Source organism: Eptesicus fuscus, chromosome 6 (genome assembly GCF_027574615.1).
Source record: "Eptesicus fuscus isolate TK198812 chromosome 6, DD_ASM_mEF_20220401, whole genome shotgun sequence".
NCBI classification, from domain to species: Eukaryota; Metazoa; Chordata; class Mammalia; order Chiroptera; family Vespertilionidae; genus Eptesicus; species Eptesicus fuscus.
Genome location: NC_072478.1, coordinates 41,233,061 through 41,260,558, shown reverse-complemented (window position 1 = coordinate 41,260,558; position 27,498 = coordinate 41,233,061). Strand labels below are relative to the sequence as shown.

Below are 27,498 nucleotides of genomic sequence, written 5' to 3'. Positions count from 1 at the left end.
TCACCAAAACTTGAGAACCACTTCTGTGGAGTAAATGACAACAAAAAATGAGGAGAAATTCTAACATTCTCACTCTAAATCATGAAAAAAGTACCATTTGACATATCTGACATTAAAGAGTTATGAGGTAAAACTAGTGTGACCATTTAATTTAATCTTTAGGCAAGTATACTTTGAAAATGGAAGAGAGCACTATTAAGAATTATGCTAGAAATTCAGAAATCAAGCAAGACTGAACTCACAAATTCGAACATATGGCACCTTACACTTATACAACAATTTATCAATTTTCAGACAAGTACCATTATCCTATGTAAATTAAAAATATACTTAAGACATTCAGTACTCTATAATAATGACTTTAATTTTTATTATACAAGGGGAATAAAAGTGAATCCTCCCAAATGTGAGCTAAATATGTTTTCATTTTTTTTGTAACTTCAAATAACCAGAGCCTGAATTTCAATAAACTTTTGTCACTAGTAAACCTTGATCAAGTCTAAAATAATGTTTAGTTGAATTTCATTGACTTTTCCCATTGTACATGGGTAAACTTTGATTATTGGAAACAAACCAAACAATGTATGAATGTATTATTTCCTTTTGTGAGCTATAATACATGTGCATTTTGCAAGAGTTTAAAGAAACATGACACATAGCTTTTCTCATTAGTAATGCTTCACATCTTAAAATGCTTTATTAAGAAAATGAAGCTTTTAATTTTGAACCAGTAATTTTCAAGAAAGATGAATTTTTTTCTCTTGTAAACATAGAATATTATAATTAAAAAAGCATATCAGAATATAAACAAATTAATCAGATTCAACTCCTACCTAATAATACACAAATATGCAAATTGACCATACCTCCCAACACACCCACAAGCCACGCCCACAAGCCAATCAGAGCGAGCATGCAAATTAACCCAAACCAAGATGGCTACAGTCACAAAGAGCAAGGTTTCCTAGGTAACAGAGGAAGCCAAGCTTTCCGCCTGCCCTAGCCAGGCCTAAGCCTCCACTCAAGCTACAAAGTTTCAATTATAGAAGGTAAACAAATTCAAACAAATGGCAGCAGAATGGAGCTTGAGAGAGCAGGCCAGGGTTGCCGCCGGCAACAGGGGAAGCAAAGCTTTCCGCACACCCTGGCTGGGCCCACCCGCTTAAGGCAACAAAATTTCAATTATAACCCCAACACAAATGGCTGCTGGCCTCGGAGGGAGCCCCAGGCTTAGCTCCACTCCAGGCTACAAAGTTTCAATTGTAGAAGGAAAATAAATTCCAGATACCATGGCCTCCGCTTGGGTTGCCAGGGGGCGTGGCTGGCCTGCAAACCACCACAGGCCCCTCGCTCAGGCCGCCCCACGACCCAAGGGAACCCCCACCTGATCCGGGACACCCTTCAGAACAAACCAGCTGGCCCCCACCCCTGTACCAGGCCTCTATCCTATCTAATAAAAGAGTACTATGCAGATTGATCATCACTGCAACACACAATATAACTGCCCCCATGTGGTCAAAGATCCTGCCCCCACGTGGACACAAGATGGCCACCACAAGATGGCCAGCAGGAGAGGGCAGTTGGGAGGTACCCGGCCTGCAAGGGAGGGCAGTTGAGAAGGACCAGGCCTGCAAGGAAGAGAAGTTGGAGGTATCAACCCTGCAGGAGAGGGCAGTTAGGGGTGGCCATCAGAGGAGGGAAGTTGGGGGTAAACAGGCTGGCAGCAGAGTGGTTCGGGGGTGATCAGGCTGGCAGGCAGAAGCAGTTAGGGGCAATCAGGAAGGGAGGCAGGCAAGCAGTTGGGAGCTAGCAGTCCTGGATTGTGAGAGGGATGTCCGACTGCCCGTTTAGGCCCGATCCCAAAGTGGGATCGGGCCTAAACGGGCAGTCGGATATCCCCTGAGGGGTCCCGTATTGGAGAGGGTACAGGCTGGGCTGAGGGACAACTCCCCTCCGTGCACGAATTTCGTGCACTGGGCCTCTAATACATTATAAAATGTGTGGCACTAAATAAACAAGGGCATTAATATACATTAAAAAAATTGCATATGTGGCGTTCTGTCCTGGATCCTAAAATAGAAAAAGGACATCAGTAGAAGAACTCCTAAAATCCAATGAATGCTTAATGAATAGGATCACAGCAAAGTTAATTTCTTAAATTTGACAAATATATAATGCTTATTTGATACATGGTAAAATGGTTTGATTTGATACATTAGGTGAGGATGGTTGAAGGATATATGAAAACTATGTACTGTCTTTATGAAATTTGTTAATCTAAAATCACTCCAAGCAGAGTTTACTTAAAATTGGATGTTTATAGGAATAAACAAAATTATTATACACTAGTGGCCTGGTGCATGGATTTGTGCACATTGAAAGGAAATTAATTAGAAGAAATATTTAATATCTCTATTCGCCCTTTCTCTATAATAGAAGTGTCAACCAAATTCACGATCGACAATGACAGATCGAAACACACGCGTGCGACTGGTGCCTGCGAGAGCTTTATATGTATCGCTCATGTGCAAGTCAACTAAGCCTTTTATAGATATAGAATACACTTGCTTAATTAGACCTGCTTTCTGATTTAGCTAAACTTTTTCCAGCCCAGTGAACCACCCCAACTTCTCTTTCAGGTAATTGTCAGCAACACAGCAGTAAATACCAACAGGAAGCAGATTATTATTGTAGGTCACACAGGGAGAACAAAGGGTAAAATATTTAACTGCAGCAGTGTTGGACTATATTCTGTGCAGTGAGAAAACCTGAAGTCATTTTCAAAGTCCACCATGTCTTACATCTTTTCAGTTGGGTCAACTTTCTAAGCTTTCTAAATCTCTGTTTTCCTGCTAATGAAAAGAAAATAGGATTCCACCGAGTATCCTATCTACCTACTCCAGGACTTCTGTGAGGATGAAATGAGATGAGGCACGGGGAAACGCTTCACAGACATTTGGTTAAAGTGTGAAATGTTTCCACCTGTGTTCCTGGGCTGAAGACACTCCAAGAAGGCTAGTCGATAGGGAGAGGAAGCTGGACATTGCTATGCAACTTCATTACCTGGACAGACACTTAGCATATTAGCCTTTTATATATGTAGATAATAGTCTAATAATCTGATAGCTGTGGGTGGGTAAAATTTAGAATTATCTATCATTTATCGATCGAACATTCTAATACATACATTAACTTACTGAAAGTTAGTAACAGGTTCTAATAAAAACACTAAAAAGTGTGCTCATATTTTCTTGAGGTACTCAGGGTATTTCTCTCTCTCTCTCTCTCTCTCTCTCTCTCTCTCTCTCTCTCTCTCTCTCTCTCTCTCCCTCTCTCCCTCTTTCTTCCTCTCTCATTAATTCCCGAGTTGTTAGCCATAGAATTAGAATTGAAGTTTCTGCTGATGCTTTAACTTTAGCCTTGTTCAAATCTCTTTCTTTTTTACTTAATAACTCTCAAAATGAACATTATATTAGGGTAATAAAACAGACATAATATCTTTCAATAGGTAAGACAATAAAAGTAAGTTTAATTGCCTTCAAAAACTTCATAAATTTTGTTACTGAAATTTAGTGTAGTCTATCTTTGTTGAATTAATATTGATTTTATGTTGCTGTTTCCTTGGGGCTATTTATGTAAGTAATAAAGACTTCAGAAGAATAATCTATTACTCACCTAGGAGCTTCTTTATTCCTTGCCGCTTCTGAATATTGCTGAGCTCTGTCTGGCAAGGAGGGTCTGCAATGACATTAACAATGTTACTTCGAGGCTTAGAGTTAATGAAAAGAAGTGTAATTTCTATGTTATCAAACTTCAGTTAGTTTTTACATGCCTTTGCATAATACATATTACATATTAGTCATTTGACTTTTGGAGATACACATGGACATGTGTGTGTAAGTATCTATACCTAAAAGGATAGAGACAGATGGAGACTGTCCTGATTATAAATATTAGGTTATCTTGATATTCCTAAGAATGACTGAAGTGGATGTAAAAAACAGAATGGTAGAAAATACTTACTATATGATGAAAAATTATTCTTATCATTTACTTTTTTTAAAAAAAAATATTGTTTAAGGTATTACAAATAGTAGTACATATGTCTCTTTTTTTACACCATTGACCTCCCTCTGGCCCCCCCTACCCTCCCGGCACTTGCCCTCGTCCTCCCGCCCCCAGTGTCTTGCATCTGTTGGTTGTGTTTATATGCACGAATACAAGCCCTTCGGTTGATCTCTTACCCCGCTAAGCTCCATCAACTTATCAATGTAAATCCAACTGATGGACTGTCACCCAAACAAATTACAGTTTATGTTTTCCCCTCACTTAAAACAGTTTCTAAGATATAGACACATAGCTTTGCATTAAAAGTGGTCTATGAAACAGTTAATCCTTTTTTCGAGTTATATCAGAGACACCTTAATAAAATTTCATACTGAAAAATGTTGACAGGCTTTGGTCTTTTTATTTCATCTAGATGCTTCAGTATAAAGGGATTGGCAAAACTAGGTAAGAACTATGTGCCAAAGTGTGTTTGAGTATATATAGCAAGTAGACTACAAGAATGTATATGGCCCAACCAGTGTGGTTCAGTGGTTGAGCGTCAACCTATGAACCAGTCGGTCACAGTTCCATTCCTGGTCAGGGCACATGCCTGGGTAGCGGGCTTAATTCCCAGTTTGGGGTATGCAGGAGGCAGTCAATCAGTGATTCTATATCTCTCTCCCTTTCCCTTCATCTCTGAAATAAATAATAAAAAAACCATAATGGGCACATAATGAAGGCGGGCAATTTGAACACTTGCCAGATTGTGCCTAAGTGCACTGTGCCAATGTGAGATTCTTTTGAGTTAATAAAGCTATTTTTAATAATCATAACCTGAATATCTTTTTCCATATGAACAACTATAAACCTACTTTTGCCAACCCCTGTATATGCAATTTGGAAAGGATATGATATACAATAATTTCTCATAAGTTATTCTTTAAGAACATTACTTAAAACATTAAAACAATTTGGCTATTTTTCAAACTCAATCACTTAAAGGATAATTTTTTAGGAGTATAAAATTCTAAATAGACACAATACAGTTTGATTTATATTATATATACAATTATATGTCCTTACATATAATATATATTCTTAGCTAATAGCAGTTCAATGTATTTTACAGTCATATTCTAAAACCCTCCTTTTAATATTTGCTATATAAAAATTGTACCATAAACTTTTGAAACAGCAAAACAATGAACTAGTACCTATTCTCCTATACTAGAACTGTTTAGGAAATAGCAAGGTATAATTAATTTAAGTGATTTTAAAATTCTTTATTATATCAATCTCATAACATATAGTTATTAAATTTGTACATAAGCAGAATAAGGAAATGAGACAAAGTGTTTAATATATAGATTTATAGTTTAGTATGGAAGGCCAAAATGTTTTTCTTTGGAGAATCTAAACTGTGAAGAAAAAGGAGTTTGTTTGTAAAGCCTGAGTAATTATTTATTGTTCTATTTCATTTTGAAACTGGTTCAGTTGATTGCTTTGTTTTTCTTAATCTGTGGGGCTCTTACACTAAACATTCAAGAAATAGGAATCAAGTTATATAGTATGAGGTTAGAGAATAGGTAACTTAAAATGTACTGCCCTCCAACTCTGCATTTAGAACCAAGAGGAAAGATCTTAGCTGAAGTTTCAATATAGTTAAAGTAATTCTAATCGCTAATGGCCAGGTACTGTAAAGTAGAAGTAACATTTCATATATGTTCACTACTGAATTGCCTAAAAATACAGGTATATCTGAGTCTGACTTGATTTGTAAGCTCACTAAATAAACCTGATTATTAGTCCTACAAACTGTATAAGAGAAAGATATAAGATTTCAAAGGAAATCATGACAGATACAACTACATAAAATATTTGATTTTGAAATATTTTTTTCTATTATTTAAAAGGCAGCTCTGTCTGGCCCTTAACTTAAATATTCCTGAAGTGCTAAATTGATATTTCATCTATTATTTAAACTCACTTGCAAAGAACTGATCTGGATAAAGGATAGTAACCCAATTAATTGGATGAAGGTTTAGACATGATTAGACTATGAATAGTCAGCTTAGAGTGTAGGCACAAATGTATATCACAAGATTTACTCCCTCTGTTTACTACCTAACAGTGTTATAACTTTATGGGAAATTCTGATTTTATGTGCTAAAATTTTTATGAGAATCATGCATTAATAAAATATGTTTTAATCATTTAATTTACAAGTAATCACTCAAAATGTTAGTTTAAAAATACCAAAAAATAGAATACTTTTTTTATTAGTTCAATTCAAAACATTGTTTTTTAAGATAACTTTGTTCATTGTTTTGCATTCTCAGCTTAAAAACTCAAACCTCTATATTGGGGCCATTCACGCATGATCTATATTGAAATATTCAATATAATGAAAACTATGCAGTTTTATCTTCCCATACAATTTGGAACTAAATAAAATGTTACTGGGTAAATAAAAAAGTAAGCAAATATCAATATGTTTACAATTGTTCTATATACAAATATGTTTTTTTTCTATAATCACAACTAGTCATTTCTGAGGAGTGTATCTTTATTAGCTGTCAAATATATAGAGACAATCTACAGTCAGAAATGTAAATATAGTAGACATGATGGAGGCTTGTGAGCGACTCTCTAAGTCGGCAGCACACAGCAGCCCAGGCTGTGCTCTGCGCAGCTCCGAGGGGAGCATGCACTTCCCCCTCGCTATGAAGAGTGCCTGGAGCTGTACAGCAGGTGGGTCCCTAATGTGCCTCTCAGTTAGCCATTGTCCTCATTCTCTTTTTTTAAGTCAATATCGTATTCCTCACGTAGCTTCTCACACAATGGATATACTTGAAAATCTTTATTTAGGTTTATGTCATCAGTAGAAATTTCAAATATTCTTATGACCAGAGGACAAAGTTCTCTCTATTTAATGTCTTTCATTAAATAGAAAAACATCTTTTGTAAAATTAACACACGTGAGTCACATTTTTATATCTCTCCCTGTAGATTAGTTATATAAATAATCTCTAAGAATGTCATCTATTTTCCTTGTAGTCCCGAGGAAAAAAACATTGGATATATTGTTGATTGAAATAACACTTGCTGATGTTACCTGTACTAAATAGGATTTGCCAAGAAGTTGTACACAGTAATGTCTCTATGGCATTTTGTACATAATTACCTTGCAAAGTCAGAATGTAGAATTAAAACTACCGAGACAAATGTCAAAGATTCTAGTTTCAAATACCAGTTCCTGCCCTCATTCTGTAATGTGAAGTTATTAAAGATCAATAAACTTCAGCCCTTAGGCATAAAATGGGAATAACAATATTTTCATGGTGCTATTTGGGTAGTAAATATTTTTATGTATACAAAAGACTAGGTGGACCTGAATACAGGTTAATTTTCTTTTTTTTTTCCCCTGGATCTTATAAAATAGAACATTAAATGAAATAGCAACTAATAATTGATTTACTTTTTCATAGTAGAGACTTAGAATATACTTTTATGAAAGTAAGTTATTAACTCCTAAGGTAACTAAAATCACCAATAAATATTCCTCCTACTCATTTTTTCATGATTACTTGGAAAAAGGAATTTAAAATCACAATAATAACCATTTTGTAGTGCTTAATTGTCATGATTTTAGAAAATTAGTCTTAGAAACATTTGTATTTTAATTAAAGTTAAAACATATTTTCCCTTGGAAACCTACAAGTGTATCACTTGCTTGAACATTTAAATTCTCAACCTCTTTTATTAAACTTGAGATAAACCTTAATTTTATATTTTTGAAAGTTTTTTTAAAAAAACTCAATTACTTTATTTTCAAGATATTTCTAACACCATATAACTATAGTCTTGATTGCAGTTTTAAGTAAACCTAGATTAGTAATATCCAATTATACACCTTTCTCTTTCTCTCTTCATATATATTTATTTCTTCCTATATGTAATATATAATAATTTCCTGTTATTCAATAAACAAAAACATTCTTAAGTTTACTATAGAGTTAAAAATTAACTTTCTACATTACATTTATTATAGTAAACTTAAGAACTTCTTGTTTATTGAAAAAACAGGAAAACATTCTTTTATAAGGTAAAACATTTGAATATTTTTAAATTAATGGCTATTCTTTATTATGAAGTTACTTAATAGACTAACTAAATAAGTCAATTACTCTGACAGAGCTTTTGTAACATTTTCTAGCATATGAAAGTGATGAACATAATTAGCCAGAATCCTTAGTTTTGGGGAAGTTGTATAAATCCTTTTACCATCTTGGGTAACCTTTAATTAAATTATTTCTACTATGTATTAAATAATCTCAGATTATGTCTTCACTTGACTATAAAGATTTTAAAACTTTGGAAGAAAGGTGCTTAATAAATGAAAAGTATACAAAGCAAAAATTTTTTTGGGGGGAATATTTTTAATCAGGTCTAAAATATTACTGCAAAATCCAGGAATTTTTTCAAGATGAAAGTATTTATTTCTGAAGAAATATTCAGAGGTATTCAGAATATTTTATATTAATTTATAAACATACTATCATAACATTCAAGGAAAAACCAAAATAAGTTTTGTTATCAAAACAAACAAAAGACCACGTCTTTTTATGGCAGTTTACCTGGATTTACTTTTTCTTTAAATGAATTCAATGTATAACAGTCATTAAACTAGCATGTAGTTTATAGCATGTTCTATCACCTAGAAGCACATATGTAATAATAAAGTCAACAATGAGTTTGTTTGAGTGTGTGTCTGTATGTATGATTTAGAATATTTTCGTAAAACAAATATAATTTTTAAATGTTGCTTTAACTATTTTATAAACAATGTAGCTACTCTACAAACCCTGCTATTCAACCACTGCTCATTCATTTATTGATAATCATTTTACCCCTACTTATTAAACTATTACTAATATATGAAAAATTAATTGATATAGTAAAATACCCTAGTAATGTGTTAGTTTCCCATATGAAAAATGGAGAATCATTAATATAATTTAAAGTAACTTACTCATTTTATTAGCTGTCAAGAATTTAAAAAATCAGTGACAATAGCAGATATATCACTTTAGATAAATTATCAGTCTGTTTTTATAAAATTAGCTCCAAATTATACATATCATTATATCTTTACATTTCCCCAAACTTTATCATGAGTTTTTTTGGATCTCTTCCCCTTATATACATAATTATAATTACTAGTCGACTGAGCATATAAGCATGGCTCCAATTTTGTATTACATTAATGTTTCTGAATAAAAATAAATAAATAACTAGCATCATTCCAAATGTTCAGGTTATTTCATTTCTTCCAGAGAATCAAGACACTTTCTTTGCTGTGGATTTTTATGAAGCTAAGTGATTTTGAGAGTTTGGAAGACAAAGTCATTTAAAAATCAGATGAGTAAAAATAACTTTATGGTAAATTCTGTGGTTCATTCAGCTCATTTAACCAGATCACAAAACAGAACATTAAAACTCTATAGTAGAGTGATAAAAACAATTTATTTTACACTGTGGGCAATGTAGATAGCAAATTAATTTTACTGATTACTTTTAATATTGATGTTCTCATATCTCTATGTGATTCTTGGTGGTTTATAATGAAAACTATAATGAAGTATATTAATATAAATATTAGTTACTATTTTTTCATCTTATTTAGCATGTTTTGCATCCCTAGCAGAATTATATTGTTCAACATGCTTCTTATTTTCTCTTTTATTAAACACTCTAATCAGAAAAGCATCTACTGAAATGAATGGGATATAGAATGCACTTTTTTTAATCATGAAGGAATAGATAAAATTTGACATGCAGGTCAACTATCTACATTGGTAGGTGTCTCATCTTTTACCTTGCTGTCTCTGGAAGCAGTAGCACCATTCATTGTTAGATATCAAACTGTCCTTGTATGTGTCACAAGAATTGAAGAATGCCTTCGTACACTGTTCATTCTTATCAAGGTAGATGCTCCCCAGCTCTGACTGGTCTAGTAGCAGGTCATAGTTTGTATCAAGTCTGTTAAACATCCAGCCAAGTGAATCTTTGCAAATTGGCAAAATACTGGTATCAAATCCTAATGGCAAAGACAGAAAATGATTAGTTAAACCTGAAAGTCCCCATCAGCAGGAAGCAAAATAAAGTAACATAATTGTTTGTGTAGGGTACGATGTAAGAATAATTGCAAAGAAAGTTATAGTTATTTAGCATTTAATGTTTGAATCCTATTTATCATTTTTAGATTATTGGGATTAAAACTTAAATTTGTGGACTTGACAAATTAAAATTTTCACTATCTTTTTGGAATGTATTTGTGTATTCTGAACATATTTACTGCTTTCTATCTGTGCACCACCATGCTAGGCAATGGGGATAAGGTAAAAGGTATTTGTGACATTTTCATAAAAGCACAGAGGAAAAATAATCTGATTTATTATCATTGTTTTCATTTTTCATGTAAGATTTTTTGTATAATCAAAACAGAATTCCCCCACTCAAACAAAGCAATGGCAAACATAAGTTGCTCATTTCCTATTTCCTTGCCTTGGTTCTGGAAATACCGGGTTGAAAAATCTAGATAAGGCCCTATTCCCTTGGAGCTCACTTTTAAAATAGCATGGGTTGAGGTATTGGTTAAAACTACTTCTACCAGAAGTTGTCATATGCTTAGGGATTACATGAAGAAAGCAACCTGTAGAAAACAAATATACTAAATTCTGCATAACCATTCAAAGAAATTGAGTTCTTGGTAAGAGATTTCTGGTGTCCATCTAAATCACTTCCTCTCTCCCAATCTAATTTTCAGGGCAATGGAGAAGCTTAAGGGTGCTATACCTGCCTTTATGAATATAAGCGATGGAAAGAAGAGAGAAGAGCCATTATCTTTTAGTAAGCTTTTAGAGTTAGTGAAGAGAGGCTATCTTCTCCCTTCACCTACTTACTGGAATGGAGGACTCAACGGGTTTGTCTTCCAAAACTTAGCCTGGAGAACTCTAAGAGAATCCTGATAAAGTCTACAGTGTCTGCAAGAAGGAGAGATGGGCATCTGATTTCCAGCTGCATATCTACTTTTCACTAGTCCTGTTATTGCCAAAGAGCATGGTAGTTGGAGTATGGCCATGCAGACCAAAGGCAAAGACTGCCCTGGGATTCCACCAAGTCTGAAGGCTCACTCTGTGTTGGGGTAGATGAGATGTAAGGTAATGCTCAGAGAAAGTGAGCAGAAGGCCACCAGCTAGGGATTCACCAACCAGTGTTTCCTGTTTAGAGACAAGCGATGGAGAATCAGAGGAGAGGTAACAGAGCCTTAGATTCAAGCCAACACTCTGGACTGACTACTCAGAACAATGAAGAATGATTAAAATATTAAAAGCAGAGAGTGGCATGATATGACTTTTACTTTAAATTGACAATCTCTGTCATGTGTATAATATGAGGGCAAGTGTGGAAGCTGGGATGCCATAGGGAGTGACAGGAATAGCCATGTGTATCATATATTCACAAGTGCTTGAGTTTACTATGACTGATCATCAATCTTTAAAAACTAAATTTTAAAATTATCTTTGCTAAGCTTGTATGATATATCTTGTAAACATCATTGGTGGTTTCAACACATTCTTCCTTCTTATTTTTGTCAATTATAGTGTGAAAGAAAAGTACTGTTATCTTTCAATAATTTTTGTAGCTCTACTTTGAGGAGAACTTATCTTACAACACAAGCATCAGCAAAAAAGAATATTTCTTAAAACAGGACATTCACAGATATTTAACAAATGTTAGACACAATAGAACTAAGATTTTGCCCTTTATACTAAAGGGATATTACATTTTCATAAAGCACATGTCTGCTGAAGGATCAATTTGATGAAATGTCATAATGTTTCAGATAAAAAATGTCAAAGTATCTGATATGAATTCAGGTAACTTACCCCTGTTCTATTGCTATCTTACTAGGTTAAGTTATTCAATATAACTCAGCTATAATGTCCATATCTAGACAATGTAAAGATTTTTAAAGCATGATCTATGTTGCCTTGAAAATAAAAAGTACAGTGAATTTATGTTATTTGAATGATATACATAAAATTGTGTTATAAGGGTCACCAGAATAAGTAACATAAAAGGACTAGAAAGAAAATTATTTTTATATTCTAAATTAAATTTAAACTTTCAATATGATCCTGTCGATGCTCCAAAAATAAAATTAATTTGGGGAAAAAAAGGTTTTCCTGGTCTTATCTTGAACTTATAGAGCTAAAAAATACTGTTTGGTGACTTTAAGAGTTCATGGATAATGCTATCATATAGTCACTATATGCAATACAATGCAAATATAAAGACAATTAAGATTGTGGCTGAAATTATAGTTGCTAATCAGCTGGCCTTAATAATGGAAGATTATTGTGGATTATCTAGATAGGCCCAATCAAATCACATAAATCTTAAAAGTAAAGAATTTTTCCATACCAATAGTCAGACAGAAATAAGACCCCCCAAAAATTTCAATGAAGACAGAAGGAAACCAGAAGCTTAGAAATAGGGGTGATGTCTATAAGCAGAGAATAGCTTTCAGTTTATAACCAGCAAGGAAACAGGGACCTCATTCCTATAACTGCAAGGACCTGAACTTTGTCAACAACACAACTGATCTACTAGTAAGATGTGGATCCTTTCCTAGAGCCTGCATGAAGGCTCATGTCCTCTAGATGCCTTGCTTTCAGTGCGGTGAAACCTGTGTTGGGCCACTGACCTGCAGAACTGAAAATTAATAAATTTGTGTTGCTTTGGCCACTTGGGGTGATCCGTTACATCAGAATTAGGAGACTAATATAGTTTATTAACTGTATATATTTTATATTTTATTTTTGTGTTTGCCTTAGGGTTTACAGTATACACTATTATCACACTCTACCTACAAATAACATTATACCACTTCACATATGCTATAAGAAAGTTACCAGAGTATATTCAAACTGTCTCACATTTTCTGCTGTTATCCATTTTAATTCTCTATATGTTGTAAACCCCACAATACTCCATGTTGATGTTTGCTCTAAACAGCTTACCAGTTTTTTAAGTGATTAAAAATAAGAAAAAAATATCTCCTTTCTTTTAAAGAAAAATTTGTTCTGTGTAATACTTGTAGCATAAATGTACTGTTTTTCCTCACCATTAATTCTCCAATTCCCTATGGATAACAAAGGGTCTCCTACAATTTAATTCAATCCTTTTAAAATAAGTTTTTATTGATTTTTAGAGATAGAAGAATGGAGAGGGAGAGATAGAAACACTGATGAGAGAGAAACATCATCGATGGGGTGCCTCCTGCACCCCACTACTGGGAATCGAGCCTACAACCCAGACCTGTGCCCTGACTGGGAATTGAACTAGTGACCTCTTGTTTCATGGATCGATGCTCAAACACTGAGTCACACCTGTCGGGCCAGTTTAATTCAATTCTGACACTATGTCCTGGAGATTATTGCAGATTCCATAAGACTGCTTCACTTCAGACACTAATCACAAGCAGCGGGTTCCCAGAACACTCACACTTCCACTGTATTTCCTGTGATATATGATATTTTCCTCTGGCTGACCACACCTCTTAGTTAGTTTCTGGATATCTGGTGAGCCAATTATACTGCCAGGGCATATGCACTATTCCAATGGCCCTCTTGGGCAGAATTTACACTGGTTCTAATTCATATGGCTCAAATATTGCCCACAGTAACCATTCTTGTATTTCTTATCTGGACATACAATTCCAAAGCAGCAGTAACTTTCCTTTGCTTTGAAACCAAACAAGTAAACCGATCATGGCTACCATTGTCTCTTAGATTTGCCATAATCCACTTGTCTGCGAGCACACGTAAAACTCGGAGTGGTCTGTAGAAACTGCTCCCTCGATTAGAAATGAGGGAAAACATACTCATCTCTTAGAGGGGTGGTGAAATCAAAGCCGAGCTTTTTCCAAAGAAACTCTCTTCACAAATCTGTGGGCAGTTTTGCAAACTTTATTCTTTTAGATCCTCCTTTGTCCATATTTTAAGGGCAACTGACCTCCATTTAAAAAATTCCTTCACACTAGTACCAAGAACAATGTTTGTTTGAATAACCATTGGCCAGGAATTTGGAAGGGCCATCTTCAGAATTAGGCCCTCCCCACTATCTCTAAAAACAGGGTAGTTGAGCAGAAATATAAAAGTAAAACTATGAGTAATCAGAGAATATGGGGCAGTACATTCCAGGTAAAAGCAATATCAAGTATAATCTCAGATTGGTACAGAAGCTATCAAACACACAGTCTTTATCATTGAAAAATCTCTCTACATTCTCTCATAGGTTATTTGATGGCAGAAAATAAGTTTATTTTTTTCTTGTCTAGAATTAGGCACATAACTGTTCACTTACTAATCTAATAGAAAGTCTATTTTAACAATTGCATTTACTTAAATGGCAGATATATTAGCATAACTGATATTAAAAAATTGATGTAAAAATCATTTAAATGACAGCAGTAACTGTCAAAATATATTCAAAATGACTGAAGGATTAGCCTTAATTATGAATATTTAATATTTTAAATTTTACTGTAATTCTCCCCTACCCTCAAAAAATAAAAATAAAAAGGTACTGTAATATTTGGTGAGAAAAAAGTTATAAACAGAAATAGGTAATGAAAGTATTAGGTTCAAAGGTCTTGTAGATTTAAAGACAAAGAAGACAAAAATCCTCTTTTTAATTTGTCATTTAAGTAGTTATTTTATATTCCACTTCCAATATTGGATGAGTAACATAATACTGGACTGACACTCCTACCCATGAGTTTTTAAGCTCTGCACATAATTAAAAAACAAAAAAACAAAAACACAAAACAACAACAACAAACACAGAAAGAGAGGAGTGAATAAGAAGCAAGCACTTTTCTAGTGGAAAGTTCACAGTTTAGGAGGGGAATTATATGGAATGAATTCCCATTTTTCACTGTTTTTTAGCCCAGGGATAGATAGAGTTGGCATGGCAAAAAACAGTAGGGACCCTGGTAAATAAAGAATGCATACATTATAACCTGGACACTTAGAAAATTGTACACTACCACTGAAGAATGAGGGAGAAATCCAGGAAGGAAAGGAGTCCAAAAACCAATTATTGTCTGCTCTAGATTGTGATGACCAATTAACCACCCTCATACACTGTAGACTCAGATTACTTCCTCAAAATTATAATTCTGAACTGATTAAGGCAGGCACACAAGAAGTATAATTTTCATTTTGAGCCCAACAGAATGAGCATGTGGTACAAACAAAACAAAACAACAACAACAAAAATGCCTCTCATTGGATTAAAGTAACATAACAAATTAATTTAATCCATAACGTCTGGGAAAACATCCATCATTATAAGACATATGAAGCACCAGAAAAATGGAACATATTCATAAGAAACAATCCAATAGAAACAAATCTGAGATGACCCAGTTGTTGGAAATAGCAGGCAAAATTTTAAAACAATTAAAATAGCTATCTTATTGAAGGAAAAGTAAATATGCTTGTAATAATTGCAATGATAGAAACTCTAAGTAGAGAAATAAAAATTATAAGAAAGAACTAAATGCAAATTGAAGAACAAAATAATAAAGCAGCATATACATATATATATTATCTCTCTCTCTCTCTCTCTCTCTCTCTCTCTCTCTCTATATATATATATATATATATATATATATATATATATATATATATAATATCACTAGAAAAATTGCAATTGTTTAAGTTAAGGAAAGTGATGGGGGAAAAACAACAGCAGAGCCTCAGGGAATATCTAGATAATATAAAAGAGTACAATACACTGGTCAAGCCCCAGATGAGAAGGAAAAGATGGTGCAGAAAAAATAATTTGAGAAAATAATGGTAGAAATTTTACTTGTATATCTAAATTTATAGTTTGAAGATATACAATAAATGTCAAGAAAAATATACAAAGGAAGGACTTTCCTAAACAAATTCTTAAGAACTAAAGATAAACACCAAACTTGAAATGAGCAGGAAGAGATGGCACATTACAAGGAAACAATGATTCAACTACAGTTTGTCATCTTATCTGAAAATTTAGAGGCCAGGAAGAGTTGAATGATATCTTTAAGTGATGAAAAAGACAAAAAAAATATTTTCAAAAATCTACATCCAGTGAAAATATTCATCAGGAATAAAGACAAGGACTCCTTGCTTTCACCTAAGAAGTAGAAAGCTAAAACAAGTATTGCTCCACACTAAATATAAGAAAACATTGAATAATCTACAAAACCACATCTTTTTTTGAACCTTCCAGGAACATTTTGTACAAAAGCAATGCAATAACCATAAATATACTTAATTTGTCTGAAAAAAGATATTATAAGAGAGAAAAATGGGCAAAGCAGTGATAAACAACTATCAAAAAGGTAGATTGCAGTTAAATCACATCAATACTTATATTAAATGTAAATTATCTGATCACATCAATAAAAATAAGAAAAAAGTAAGGGTGGATTAAAAAGCAAGAAGAAACTGTATATTGTCTTGAAGGAAACCATTTTAAATCAAATGGCACAGTAGGTTGAAATTAATAGATTGAAAAACATATATACCATGCAAATGTTTATGGGAAGAAAGCCAGACTGACTATACTAATAATATATTTAACTTCAAGATAAAAAGGGATATTACATAATGATAAATAGTTGAACGAGAAGACATAACAATCTGAATTGTATGTATTTAAAATGAAGCTTCAAATTGCATGAGAAGAAAACAACAAACTGATAGAACCAAACATAGATGTAGACAAATTCCCAATTACAGCTGGAGACTTTAATCTGTAGACAATCAATAAAAGAAGTAGACAGAAAAACAGCAAGGGTATAGAAGATCTGAAAAACATTGCCAATAAACTTGAAATAATTTACATTTATAAAACACTCCAACAAATAATAACAGAATAATAATACACATTCCTTTCAAGTGCATATGAAATCTATTCTGGGGCATAAAGTGGACCTTTACAAATGTGAAATAAGTGAAAGCATACAAAATATGGTATCATAACATAACAGAATTACAGTAGAAATAAATAACAGAAGGAACCATGAAAAAAATATGTATAAAACTTAAACAAAAAATACAAAGAATAAATGGGTTTTAAATAATTCAAAGATGTTATTTAAATTCAGTAAGAAAACATAATCAGTTGTAATAATCATCTCATACCAACAAGTGCAAAAATATATAGATTAGAATATTATCCAGGTCAATCTTTTTTTGAGAGAGATTTTTCTTAAGGAACACAAACTAAGAACTCTGAGATCAAAACAGAAAGATGTAGTGAGAAAATATTTGGAACACATAAAAGATTAAAAGATTAAAATAAATGTTTATGTGAATATACGTATGAGAATGAAGTAAGATTGCAAAACCATGTATCAGGCTATTAACAATTTTTTGTCTCATGTTATGTAATGATTTTGAGCTAATTTATTTCCTTTTTGTTTATATTTTCTCCTTTGTTTTAGCTGTCATTTCTTGATGCTTTTAGGACACCTATAATGCTTACCTTCCAGGTTGTGTGTTAGTTACTCAACAGATAATGGAGTAAACTTCAATAGAAATAATGCTTACATTATAAATGATTGAATACATATGAAACATATGTGCTCAGCCTGTGTTGCTCAGTGGTTGAGCATAGACCTATGAATCAGGAGGTCAGGGTTCAATTCCTGTTCAGGGCATATGCCTGGGTTGCAGGCTTGATCTCTAGTGTGTGGTATGCAGGAGGCAGCTGATCAATGATTCTCTCTCATTATTGATGTTTCTATCTCTCTCCCTCCCTTTCTCTCTAAAATCAATAAATTTTTTTTTAAAGAGAAATATATGTCTATTTTATAAAAATGTATGTTTTTTTCCTGCACTGATTTAAAAAATATATATTATTGTCTTTTTTGGGGGAGGGGGTTTCACTTTGACTATGTTCTAATGATGCAAATTACTGGTGAAATGTGTACTGAACACCTTGCATAGCTATATTTTGAAAATAAGAAATTTCTTCTGTTGAAAACAGAATATAATAAAATTTACAATATTTCACATATCCTGTGAGAATCAAGCTATTTGTTAATGATTTCAAAATTACCAATGCTAATAGTAACTCCTTCTATTCGGGATAAGATAGTTCCTAAAGACTAGAGGTTCATCAAAAGTTTGGTGTCTAATGAATCCACTAGATAATTTCCCAGGACAGAATAATGTAACAAAACAATTGTATTATAATATACTATTCACTTACTATCTTTATTTTATAATTATAGTTTCAATTTATATAGGATGACATTAATTTAGCTAAATATCTATACTAATAAAAGAGAAACATACAAATTGACCTTACCTCTGCTACACCCACAAGCCACACCCACCACCCAATCAGGAGTGAGTATGCAGATTAACCCAACCAAGATAGCTGCGGCCACGGAGCGAGCAGGAGGCTTGGGTTTCCCCACTAATGGAAGAAGCCAAGCTTCCCGCCCGCTGTGGCTGGCCCTGGCCTCCGCTCAAGGCTACAAAGTTTCAATTATAGAAAATAAATAAATCCCAGATACCAGGGCCTCTGCTTGGGTTGCTGGGGGGCATGGCCAGCCTGCAAAACATCACAGGTGCCTCGCCCAGGCTGCCCCATGCCCCAAGGGAACCCCCACCCTGATCCGGGACACCCTTCAGGGCAAACCAGCCAGACCCCACCCATGCACCAGGCCTCTAGCCTATCTAATAAAAGAGCAATATGCAAATTGACCCTCACTCCAACAGACAAGATGGCTGCCCTCATGTGGTCAAAGATCCTGCCCCCATGTGGACACAAGATGGCCACCACAAGATGGCCAGCAGGGGAGGGCAGTTGGGAGGAACCAGGTGTGCAAGGAAGGGCAGTTACGGGCGATCAAGCCTACAGGGGATGGCAGTTAGGGGTGACCAGGCTGGCAGAGGAGGGAAGTTGGGAGTGACTGGGCCTGCAGGGAAGGGCAGTTGGGGGGGCCCAGGCCTGCAGGGGAGGGCAGTTAGGGGCAATCAGGTTGGCAGGGGAGTGGTTAGGGGGTGATCAGGCTGGCAGGCAGAAGCATTTAGGGGCAATCAGGAAGGCAGGCAGGTGAGCAGTTGGAAGCCAGCAGTCCTAGATTGTGAGAGGGCAGTCGGGCATCCATAGAGGGGTCCCAGATTGGAGAGGGTGCAGGCTGGGCTGAGGGACACACACCCTTGTATGCGAATTTTATGCAGTGGGCCTCTAGTCTATACTAATAAAAGAGTAATATGCTAATTAGAACGGGAGACCTTCTGAAGACCTTCCGGACAAAGCCGGGAGGTTGGCCAGCCTGCAAACTGGCCCCAAATGGCCCTCAGCCCCTCGCCCAAGCTGGCCATGCCCCACAGCAGGGATCCACACCCCGATGGGGGCGTGACTGGCCTGCAAACTGTCCCAGCCCCTGGCCCAGGCTGGCTCCGACCCCAGTGGGGACCCCCACCCTGATCTGCGACTGCCTACAGGGCAGACCAGCCGGCCCCCACCCATGCACCAGGCATCTATCTATACTAATAAAAGGGTAATATGCTAATTAGACCAGATGTCCTTCCAGACAAAGCCATGGTGGCGGGGCCAAGGCAGAGGCAGTTAGGGGTGATCAGATTGGCAGGGGAAAGCAGTTAGGGCAATCAGGCTGGCAGGGGAGAGCAGTTAGTGGGATCAGGCCAGTAGGGGAGAGCAGTTAAGGGGATCAGGTCAGCAGAGGAGGGTAGTTAGGGGGATTAGGCCAGTAGGCAGGTGAGCAGTTAGGAGCCAGCGGTCCCAGATTGTGAGAGGGATGTCCGACTGCAGGTTTAAACTAGCAGTTGGACATCCCCCAAGGAGTCCTGGATTAGAGAGGGTGCAGGCTGGGCTGAAGGACACCCCCTCCCGTGCATGAATTTCAGGCACTGGGCCACTAGTGAATATATAATTTGGCAAAATTTTAAAATTAAATAGTAAGATAATATGTAAGTAATACTAAGTGTATAATGAAATGTTATTATAGAGAGTTATTTTGTCTACCTCATAAAAGAAGAAAATGCCAGATGTCTCAATAATTAGAACAAACCAAATAAGCAATGATCTGTATCTTTCTTTTTATTACTTGACATAAGAAAATGAAATTTATCTTCTAATTTTATAAATCTTTGTTTTCAAAAGATGTTGTCCTAGAAGGCTCCTAATTGCATTAAAAGAGTTCATTGTCTTTAAGCCATCGGATTCCAAAAGCAATCTTTCTCTCAATATGAAGACAGCAAGACATAAAGTGAGAAATGTCTTGGAAAGAAATTAGACTGTATTCATTCACCCTGGGGATGTAAGTAATTCTATCATTTTCTCTGACTGGGGAGAGCATTTGGTGTATAGGAAAGCAAAAATAAGACATTATCTTAATCTGAACCAGACTGTTAATCTGAGGATTTTGCATATGATTGCATGTGATTGTGCTTTCCAAACAGACAAAAAGAAAATTAATACAATATCTTTTCCAAAGGTCAGACACACAGAGACTCAACTACAACCATAAAAAAAAACACACAAAAAACCCCTATGTATAATATTTGTTCTTTAACTTTTGGAGATTTAAACAATGAAACAAAATATATCAAGGTATACAGATTATAATGGTATAGTATATACTTATTGTGTTCAATCTCATCACTAATAAAGCAAATACAAATTAAATTAACAACATATAATAAAGTGCGCACAAGAATGGAAAAGCTAAAAAGAACTTTTTTTTTAAAAAAAATGGCAGGGGTGAAGACTAAAGTTAATTCTCATGCTTACCTGTTAAAACTTAAAAATGCCCTGAACTTTTTGCAAAGCAGCTTGGCAACATTTATTACCATTTATAATTTGAAATTCATGCATATTTTGACCCATTACTTCCATTGTATGGAATAGTTCTCTTGGAAATAAAAGCATACCAAGTAACTGCAGAATTGGTTGTCATGTAGAAAATAATTGAAATAGTAAATAATCATTCCTAGGGAAATAATTGATTGGTTAAATTATGGTATATGCAAACAATATAGTATTTTTATTGCTTATTTGCTTTATCGGTTCATTAATTCTACTCATTTTTATTGAATGAATACTATGTGTCAAACTATTGTATGGTTCAATGATAGAGTGGTGAATAAAGACCTCTGCATTCATTAAATTTACAATAGTCAAGTGTGGAGGGACGGAGGGAAGGAAAAAGAGATGGAGAGGAAGACAGATGGTGTATGAGAGAGAAAAACAAACAAAATGAACAAGTAGATTATCACCATGGTAGATAGTGAGAATTGCTACAAAGGAAAACTAAGAATAAAAAGGAGATGTGGAATATAATATTAGAGGGTTGGTTTATACATTAAATATGATTATGTCAGGAGAAGATTCATTCAGAGGGTGTACCTATTTGAGGAGTTGAGTGAGTTTGCTATCTCTCTTCCAGGTATTTGTCTTATGTGTTCTAATGGGTAACTTCCTTTTGTAAATTTACTCTTAGTTGGCCTCTGACTTATTCAAGCAGAGTATAAGGAATCCTGTACTCACTTTTTCTTTTTTTCTCCAAAAATATTCATCTCTCAAGGAGTTTCCTGTAATTATACCATTATATTAAGAATGTCTCATTTCTTACAAGAAAAAACTGGAAAGGGAAATAATATTTATGAATGTGTAAAATTAAGCAGACACTGTGCTGAATGTTTACACAAGCTCTCATTTTATCTGTCTCCAAGTATGGGAAAGATTATTTTTCTGAACTCAAGTTCAAATGATACATTTGAGAGTAAATATTCAAGTATGAGAATTGGTTGGAGAGGTATAGACATTAATAAAAAATCAAAATGTAGGGTCTGGAACAAACTTTTGTCCCATTCCAGATATGTTTGTATAAAAAGTGTAAATATAACTTATTAACTAAGATCAGGCATCTCACTTGCTTACTCTCAAGGCATCAAAAAAATTAACACCTGCCAAAGATATAATCAATAATTCTGAAGACAAACCTGAGAAACACTCCTACACAATAGGGAAAATACTTTCATTTCTTTCTGAATGTTGTGGAAAGAAACATATACATAGTCACTACACATTTAGAGATAATTATGTCCATTGGTGATAGCATAATTGAACTCTTACCATTCACAACAGCATGGATGGACATGGAGGGCATTATGCTAAGCGAATAAATATCACATGATCTCACTCATTTGTGGATTATAATGAACAACATAAACTGATGAACAAAAGTAGATCCAGAGATATAGAAGTATCAAACAGACCATCAAACTTCAGGGGCAAGGCAGGGGAGTTGGGTGGGTAAGAGATCAACCAAAGGACTTGTATGCATGCATATAAGCATAACCAATGAACACAGACACTAAAGGGGTAAAGGCATGTGCTGGGGGTTGGAGGTGGCCGGGGAGAAGTCAATGGGGAAAAATGAGACAGATATAATACTATATGTAATACTTTAAACAATAAAGTACTTTTTACAAAAGAATTAAATTAGCAAAAGAATGAGGATTATTAAGTAAACAGCTCTGGTACATTTGATCAACTACTTGAGGGAAAAATAATAATACTAGATCCCTACCTCACACCACAAGGTGAAGTAAAGCACAAGTAAATGCTTAAAATGAAATTGTAAACAATGTAGAAATTAAAATAGTCCACCAGTGAGGAATGCCTTTCTAATCACAAAAACAAAGGGATAGAGCAAAAGAGAAAAAGCGAGCGAGAGAGAGAAAGAACTCATGGACATAGACAACAGTGTAGAGATTGTGGGGTGAAGAGGTGGGTATAGATGAAAGAGGGTAGAAGAGGTTGAATAAATGGTGATGAAAAAATAAAGAAAATAAAGAAAAAAAAAAAACAATGATGATGTAAAACAGAACTATTGAATACATAAATACAAAAAGTGAAAACTGTAAAAAAATTCCTTGATGAGAAGAAAACAAATGAGGCATTTTAGGAAATGTAGGTTATGGATGTGTGTGCCATCTTATGATTTTTTTTTTTAGAAGCTGATATTTGAGAATTGAAAGTGAGAGTGGATGGGTCATGTCACAATAAGCAAAGGAAACATACTTGGGACTTCCTTTGTTAGCTATAAGATGCTGCTCATGATTATTGCCTACTCCCTCTTGCACTATTTTAAGTCAAATGCTTCAATCTTTGGGTGCTCCCTAAAATTAAGCACGTTTCAATTTATTTCTTTTCTATGTGTTAAATACGTAAAAAATATTTTTTGGAAATAAAATCATACTGACAGGTTTCTTTTTTGAAAAATGCAAAGTTCACGAAATTATTCATAACAAGCTCCCTATTTCAATTTGCATTTCTGATGTTCAAGGAATTAAAACAAAAACTTCTGGGGGGATTATATAAATCAGGGGTGGGGAACATCCAGCCCACAGGCTGTATAAGGGCCCCTAAATCATTTGGCCTGGCCCTGCCAAGGCATTATGGGTGAGTTAATTAAATTTTTGACCAAATATAGCGTGTTAATTTTAAGTTGATAATTTTGTATAGACCAAGAATGATGTTATACATATCCAAATGGCCATTGGCAGAAAAAAGGTTCCCTACTCCTGAATAGATAGTGAAAGAATCATATCAGATTCATATAACTCCTGTTAATAAATTTAATTTTCAGTGTGTCATTGAAAATCCCTTTTAGTCTACTGTCATCATTGGGTCAAAGTAGAAATGTTTGCAAAGCAATCATGAAAAGGCTAATCTTGGGAATGAGGGGCACTAATTGTGTTCTCTAAAAATCTGTGTTCCAAAATTCTTACCTTTTCCCCCCCTGTTGTTCTACTCTTTACCACTTCTATGAAAACACTGAAAAAATATTCCTACACCTTCAATTCAATATAAAGACTAAATGCTGTCTCTGAGGGATATTCCTTTTTCTACCAATCAGGGGTTTCACAAATGGTTTATTTCCTTGCAAAATACTATAGGTGTGCTGGAAGTAAATACAAGGCTGATTTTTGTTCAGCATCTAAGTGAAGGATAAACTTTGAAGTAGGTGTTTTGATCTAAGTGATTCGTTGGAAATAAAATCCCACATCAAAGACAATGGCGTATTTCAAAGATAGAAATCTTACTGCTTCTCTCAGGCCTCAGTAATGCTTTTGTCTTCTTGTTTTGGCTTCCACTTTCATGAAGGGCCTTGAACCAGTCCCGCAACCTGTTTGCCACTTCCCTGAACTCCAGGTCACTGCATGCTAAAAACAAAGAGGAACAACAACAATCATGAATAATAACTTAGAAGGTCAATGCTAATTCTCCAACTATTCCAGCAACTGAAATGTAACAACAACTAAAAGAAAAAGAAAAGTAATACAATGACTAATTGTGTTTCAGCTTTTCAAACACTAAAAATAAATGTGTTTCAAATGCAATGAGATGTAGTATAATATTTTATTTACTAAAGAAATATTTCTAGTAGAATTGTACTTCCACTTTTCTCTAGAATATAACAGCAACTGAAAGTTCTAATTTTTAACATCACATAAATTGGTCAAATATGTATGTTCTGAACACTTTTGTCATGGTAAGGTGGTAATCATCTGGGGAAATATGAGTTGAAAATCCAAACTGAATACTTACACATTTATTATTGGCTATACCATACCCAAACAAAAAGCAAAGTTTTATCCAATAAAATATCTGCCAAAAAACGATAAAAAGTTGGTTGATCGATTTAGCAGGTTTTTTTTAACTGTGATAGTAAATTTTAGTGCTATAGTGCTTATTATGTATATCTAATGAAATATCTGTGACTTCATATGATTTTTTGAGTTCAATGAATTTATATTTAAGAAAAATAGCATTTAAAAATTTACTCTAATATTCCAAATACACGATACCTTCAATTTCTATGTAAGATGATGCAGGTATTGTACTGGAATATTTTAGGAATTAAGAATCCTGTGATAATACCGATAATAATAATACTAATAACAGCTAACACTACCTACTATCAAAAGACTTTATATATAGTAGCATGTTTAATCCTTATAAAAACTTTATAAAATCTATGCTAATATTGCCGACATTTACGTGTTAGAAAAATTATGCATTTGGGAGGTCAGGCAAGTGTCAGATCCAAATTCTGTATTCAAAAGATAGAATACAAGGTCTTTTAAACTATAAATATATATATATATATATATATATATATATATATATATATATTTATTTATTTATTGAGTTCAGAAAGGAAGGGAGAGGGAGAAATAGAGATAGAAACATCAATGGTAAGAGAGAATTATTGATTGGCTACCTCCTGCATGCCCCACACTGGGGATCCAGCCCACAACCCAGGCATGTGCCCTGACCAGGAATCAAACCATGACTCCCTGGCTCATTGGTTGACATTCAACCATTAAGGCACGCTGGCCGGGCACAAGTCTTTTTTTTAAAAAATATTTTATTGATTTTTTACAGAGAGAGGAAGAGAGAGGGATAGAGAGTTAGAAACATCGATGAGAGAGAAACATCAATCAGCTGCCTCTTGCACACCCCCCTACTGGGGATGCGCCTGCAACCAAGGTACATGCCCTTGACGGGAATCGAACCTGGGACCCTTGAGTCCACAGGCCGATGCTCTATCCACTGAGCCAAACTGGTTTTGGCATAAGTCTTAATCTTTATAGCAAACTACCTCAGTAGTAGCATGATCCAAATTAGATCAAACAAGACACTGTTTCACTCAAACCTTATCAATTTCCATTTCAGTAAGTTATGACTGTCGTCATGTGACATGATCATCACTGCAGAGATGTACATGAACAAAACAGATTTTTAAAAGAAAATACACAAAGCCTATGTCAATATATCTTCTTTAAAGGAGCATGTATCTTCAAGTTTATTTTTTTAATTTATCTTTATTGTTGAAAGTATTACAGATGTCACTTTTTCTTCTCTGCATTGACCTCTTCCACCCTGATCCCACCCCACCCTAGGCCTTCACTGCACTACTGTCTATGTCCATGGGTTATGCATATATGCATATAAATTCTTCGGTTAATCTCTTCCTGCCCCTCCTTCCCTCTGAGATTTGTCAGTCTGTTCAAGTCCATTTTTAAGGTCAATTAAAAACAGATCACACAGATCTCATGGAAAAAATAAGCTAATATGCCACCACATATTCTTCAGCATCAATGGGGGCCCATGATGGAGGTTACCCCATATGACTTTCCTTTCCTTTTTTTTTTTTTTCCAGACGGAGGCTACACTGCTGTTATACATTATTATAAGTTATGAGTCAAATGTCCTTTTCACACAACAAAATAAAATACCTGAGGTAAACAATATTGGACTATAACATTATTTATAGAATGACATTCCTACTTCACTTTTGATCAAATCCTTTGTTACAGACATGTTCGGATTGCAATATGACCAGTCAAACTTCACTCTTGTGAGTGTCTGACAGTCATCTGTGGTTTACTACTGTTCTTTTCTAGAACAAGTCAAAATGTCCAATCTTCATATTTTCTAACAGTTCCCCTAGAAATAATTCATTGTATTTATACAGCGTGAAATACTTTTGATGAGGTTCCACATTTGATTTTAATATAAAGCCTGGAAGATTAGGTAAATGATGATTATTTTTTATAGCTATGGAAACTAGGACACTGAATATAAATGACTGTCCTAAATTTAATAGCCAGTAGTGAACTAGAGCAGTACTTGGTACTCATTGATCTAATTGTAGTTGTAGCCAGAAACAAGTAACAGGATAATAAATCATAATAACATAATAAATATGATTAAAAGAAAAGCTAGGTTTTAAAACAACTATCTTTATTGTTTGAAAGTATTACATATGTCCCCTTTTCCCTCTAGCCTTACCCCCACCTTCCACACCAGGCCTTCACAAACTATTATTTATCTCCAGGGGTAGAAAAGCTAGGTTTTAATACAAGGTTCTTCAAATGTGTCAATTATTAATTAGAGCGTGGTATTAGGTAAAGCAAATGAATGAAAAGGGAAGAGATCCTGAAAATTTAAAAAGTTACATATACATTTATATTTGTATACACACACACCTACTCACATATTTGAAAAGACAAAACACACAATAGAATCAGTGTGGATAAAGCCAAAAAACAATCTAGGCTATAAAACAAAAACAATAGAGGGAGACTAGAGCAAAAGAACATAAAGGAAAGGAGACATAGAGGTCCAGATTAACAAGTTTACTATCTGCCTTATGGAAGTTATTAAGAGAAAGAATAATTTGAAATTGATAAAATTATTTCAAAAATTAAATAATTCCTATAACAGCAAAAGGACAAGTTTTCAGAAAAAAAGGAACCACCGAGATCTTTT

At 34.5% G+C, this 27,498-nt stretch overlaps 1 protein-coding gene across 1 annotated transcript in view; it reads right to left on the bottom strand.

Moving 5' to 3' along the window:
• The window catches only part of SPOCK3 (SPARC (osteonectin), cwcv and kazal like domains proteoglycan 3), a 356,111-nt gene that overhangs the window by 5,112 nt on the left and 323,501 nt on the right, over positions 1 to 27,498 (bottom strand). Inside the window, exons 7-9 of the mRNA XM_008144652.3 lie at positions 24,264 to 24,383; positions 9,926 to 10,147; positions 3,676 to 3,738 (exon numbers count right to left, since the gene is read on the bottom strand). Coding sequence (XP_008142874.1) covers positions 3,676 to 3,738; positions 9,926 to 10,147; positions 24,264 to 24,383 — 405 coding nt within the window. The remainder of the gene's footprint in view (positions 1 to 3,675; positions 3,739 to 9,925; positions 10,148 to 24,263; positions 24,384 to 27,498) is intronic.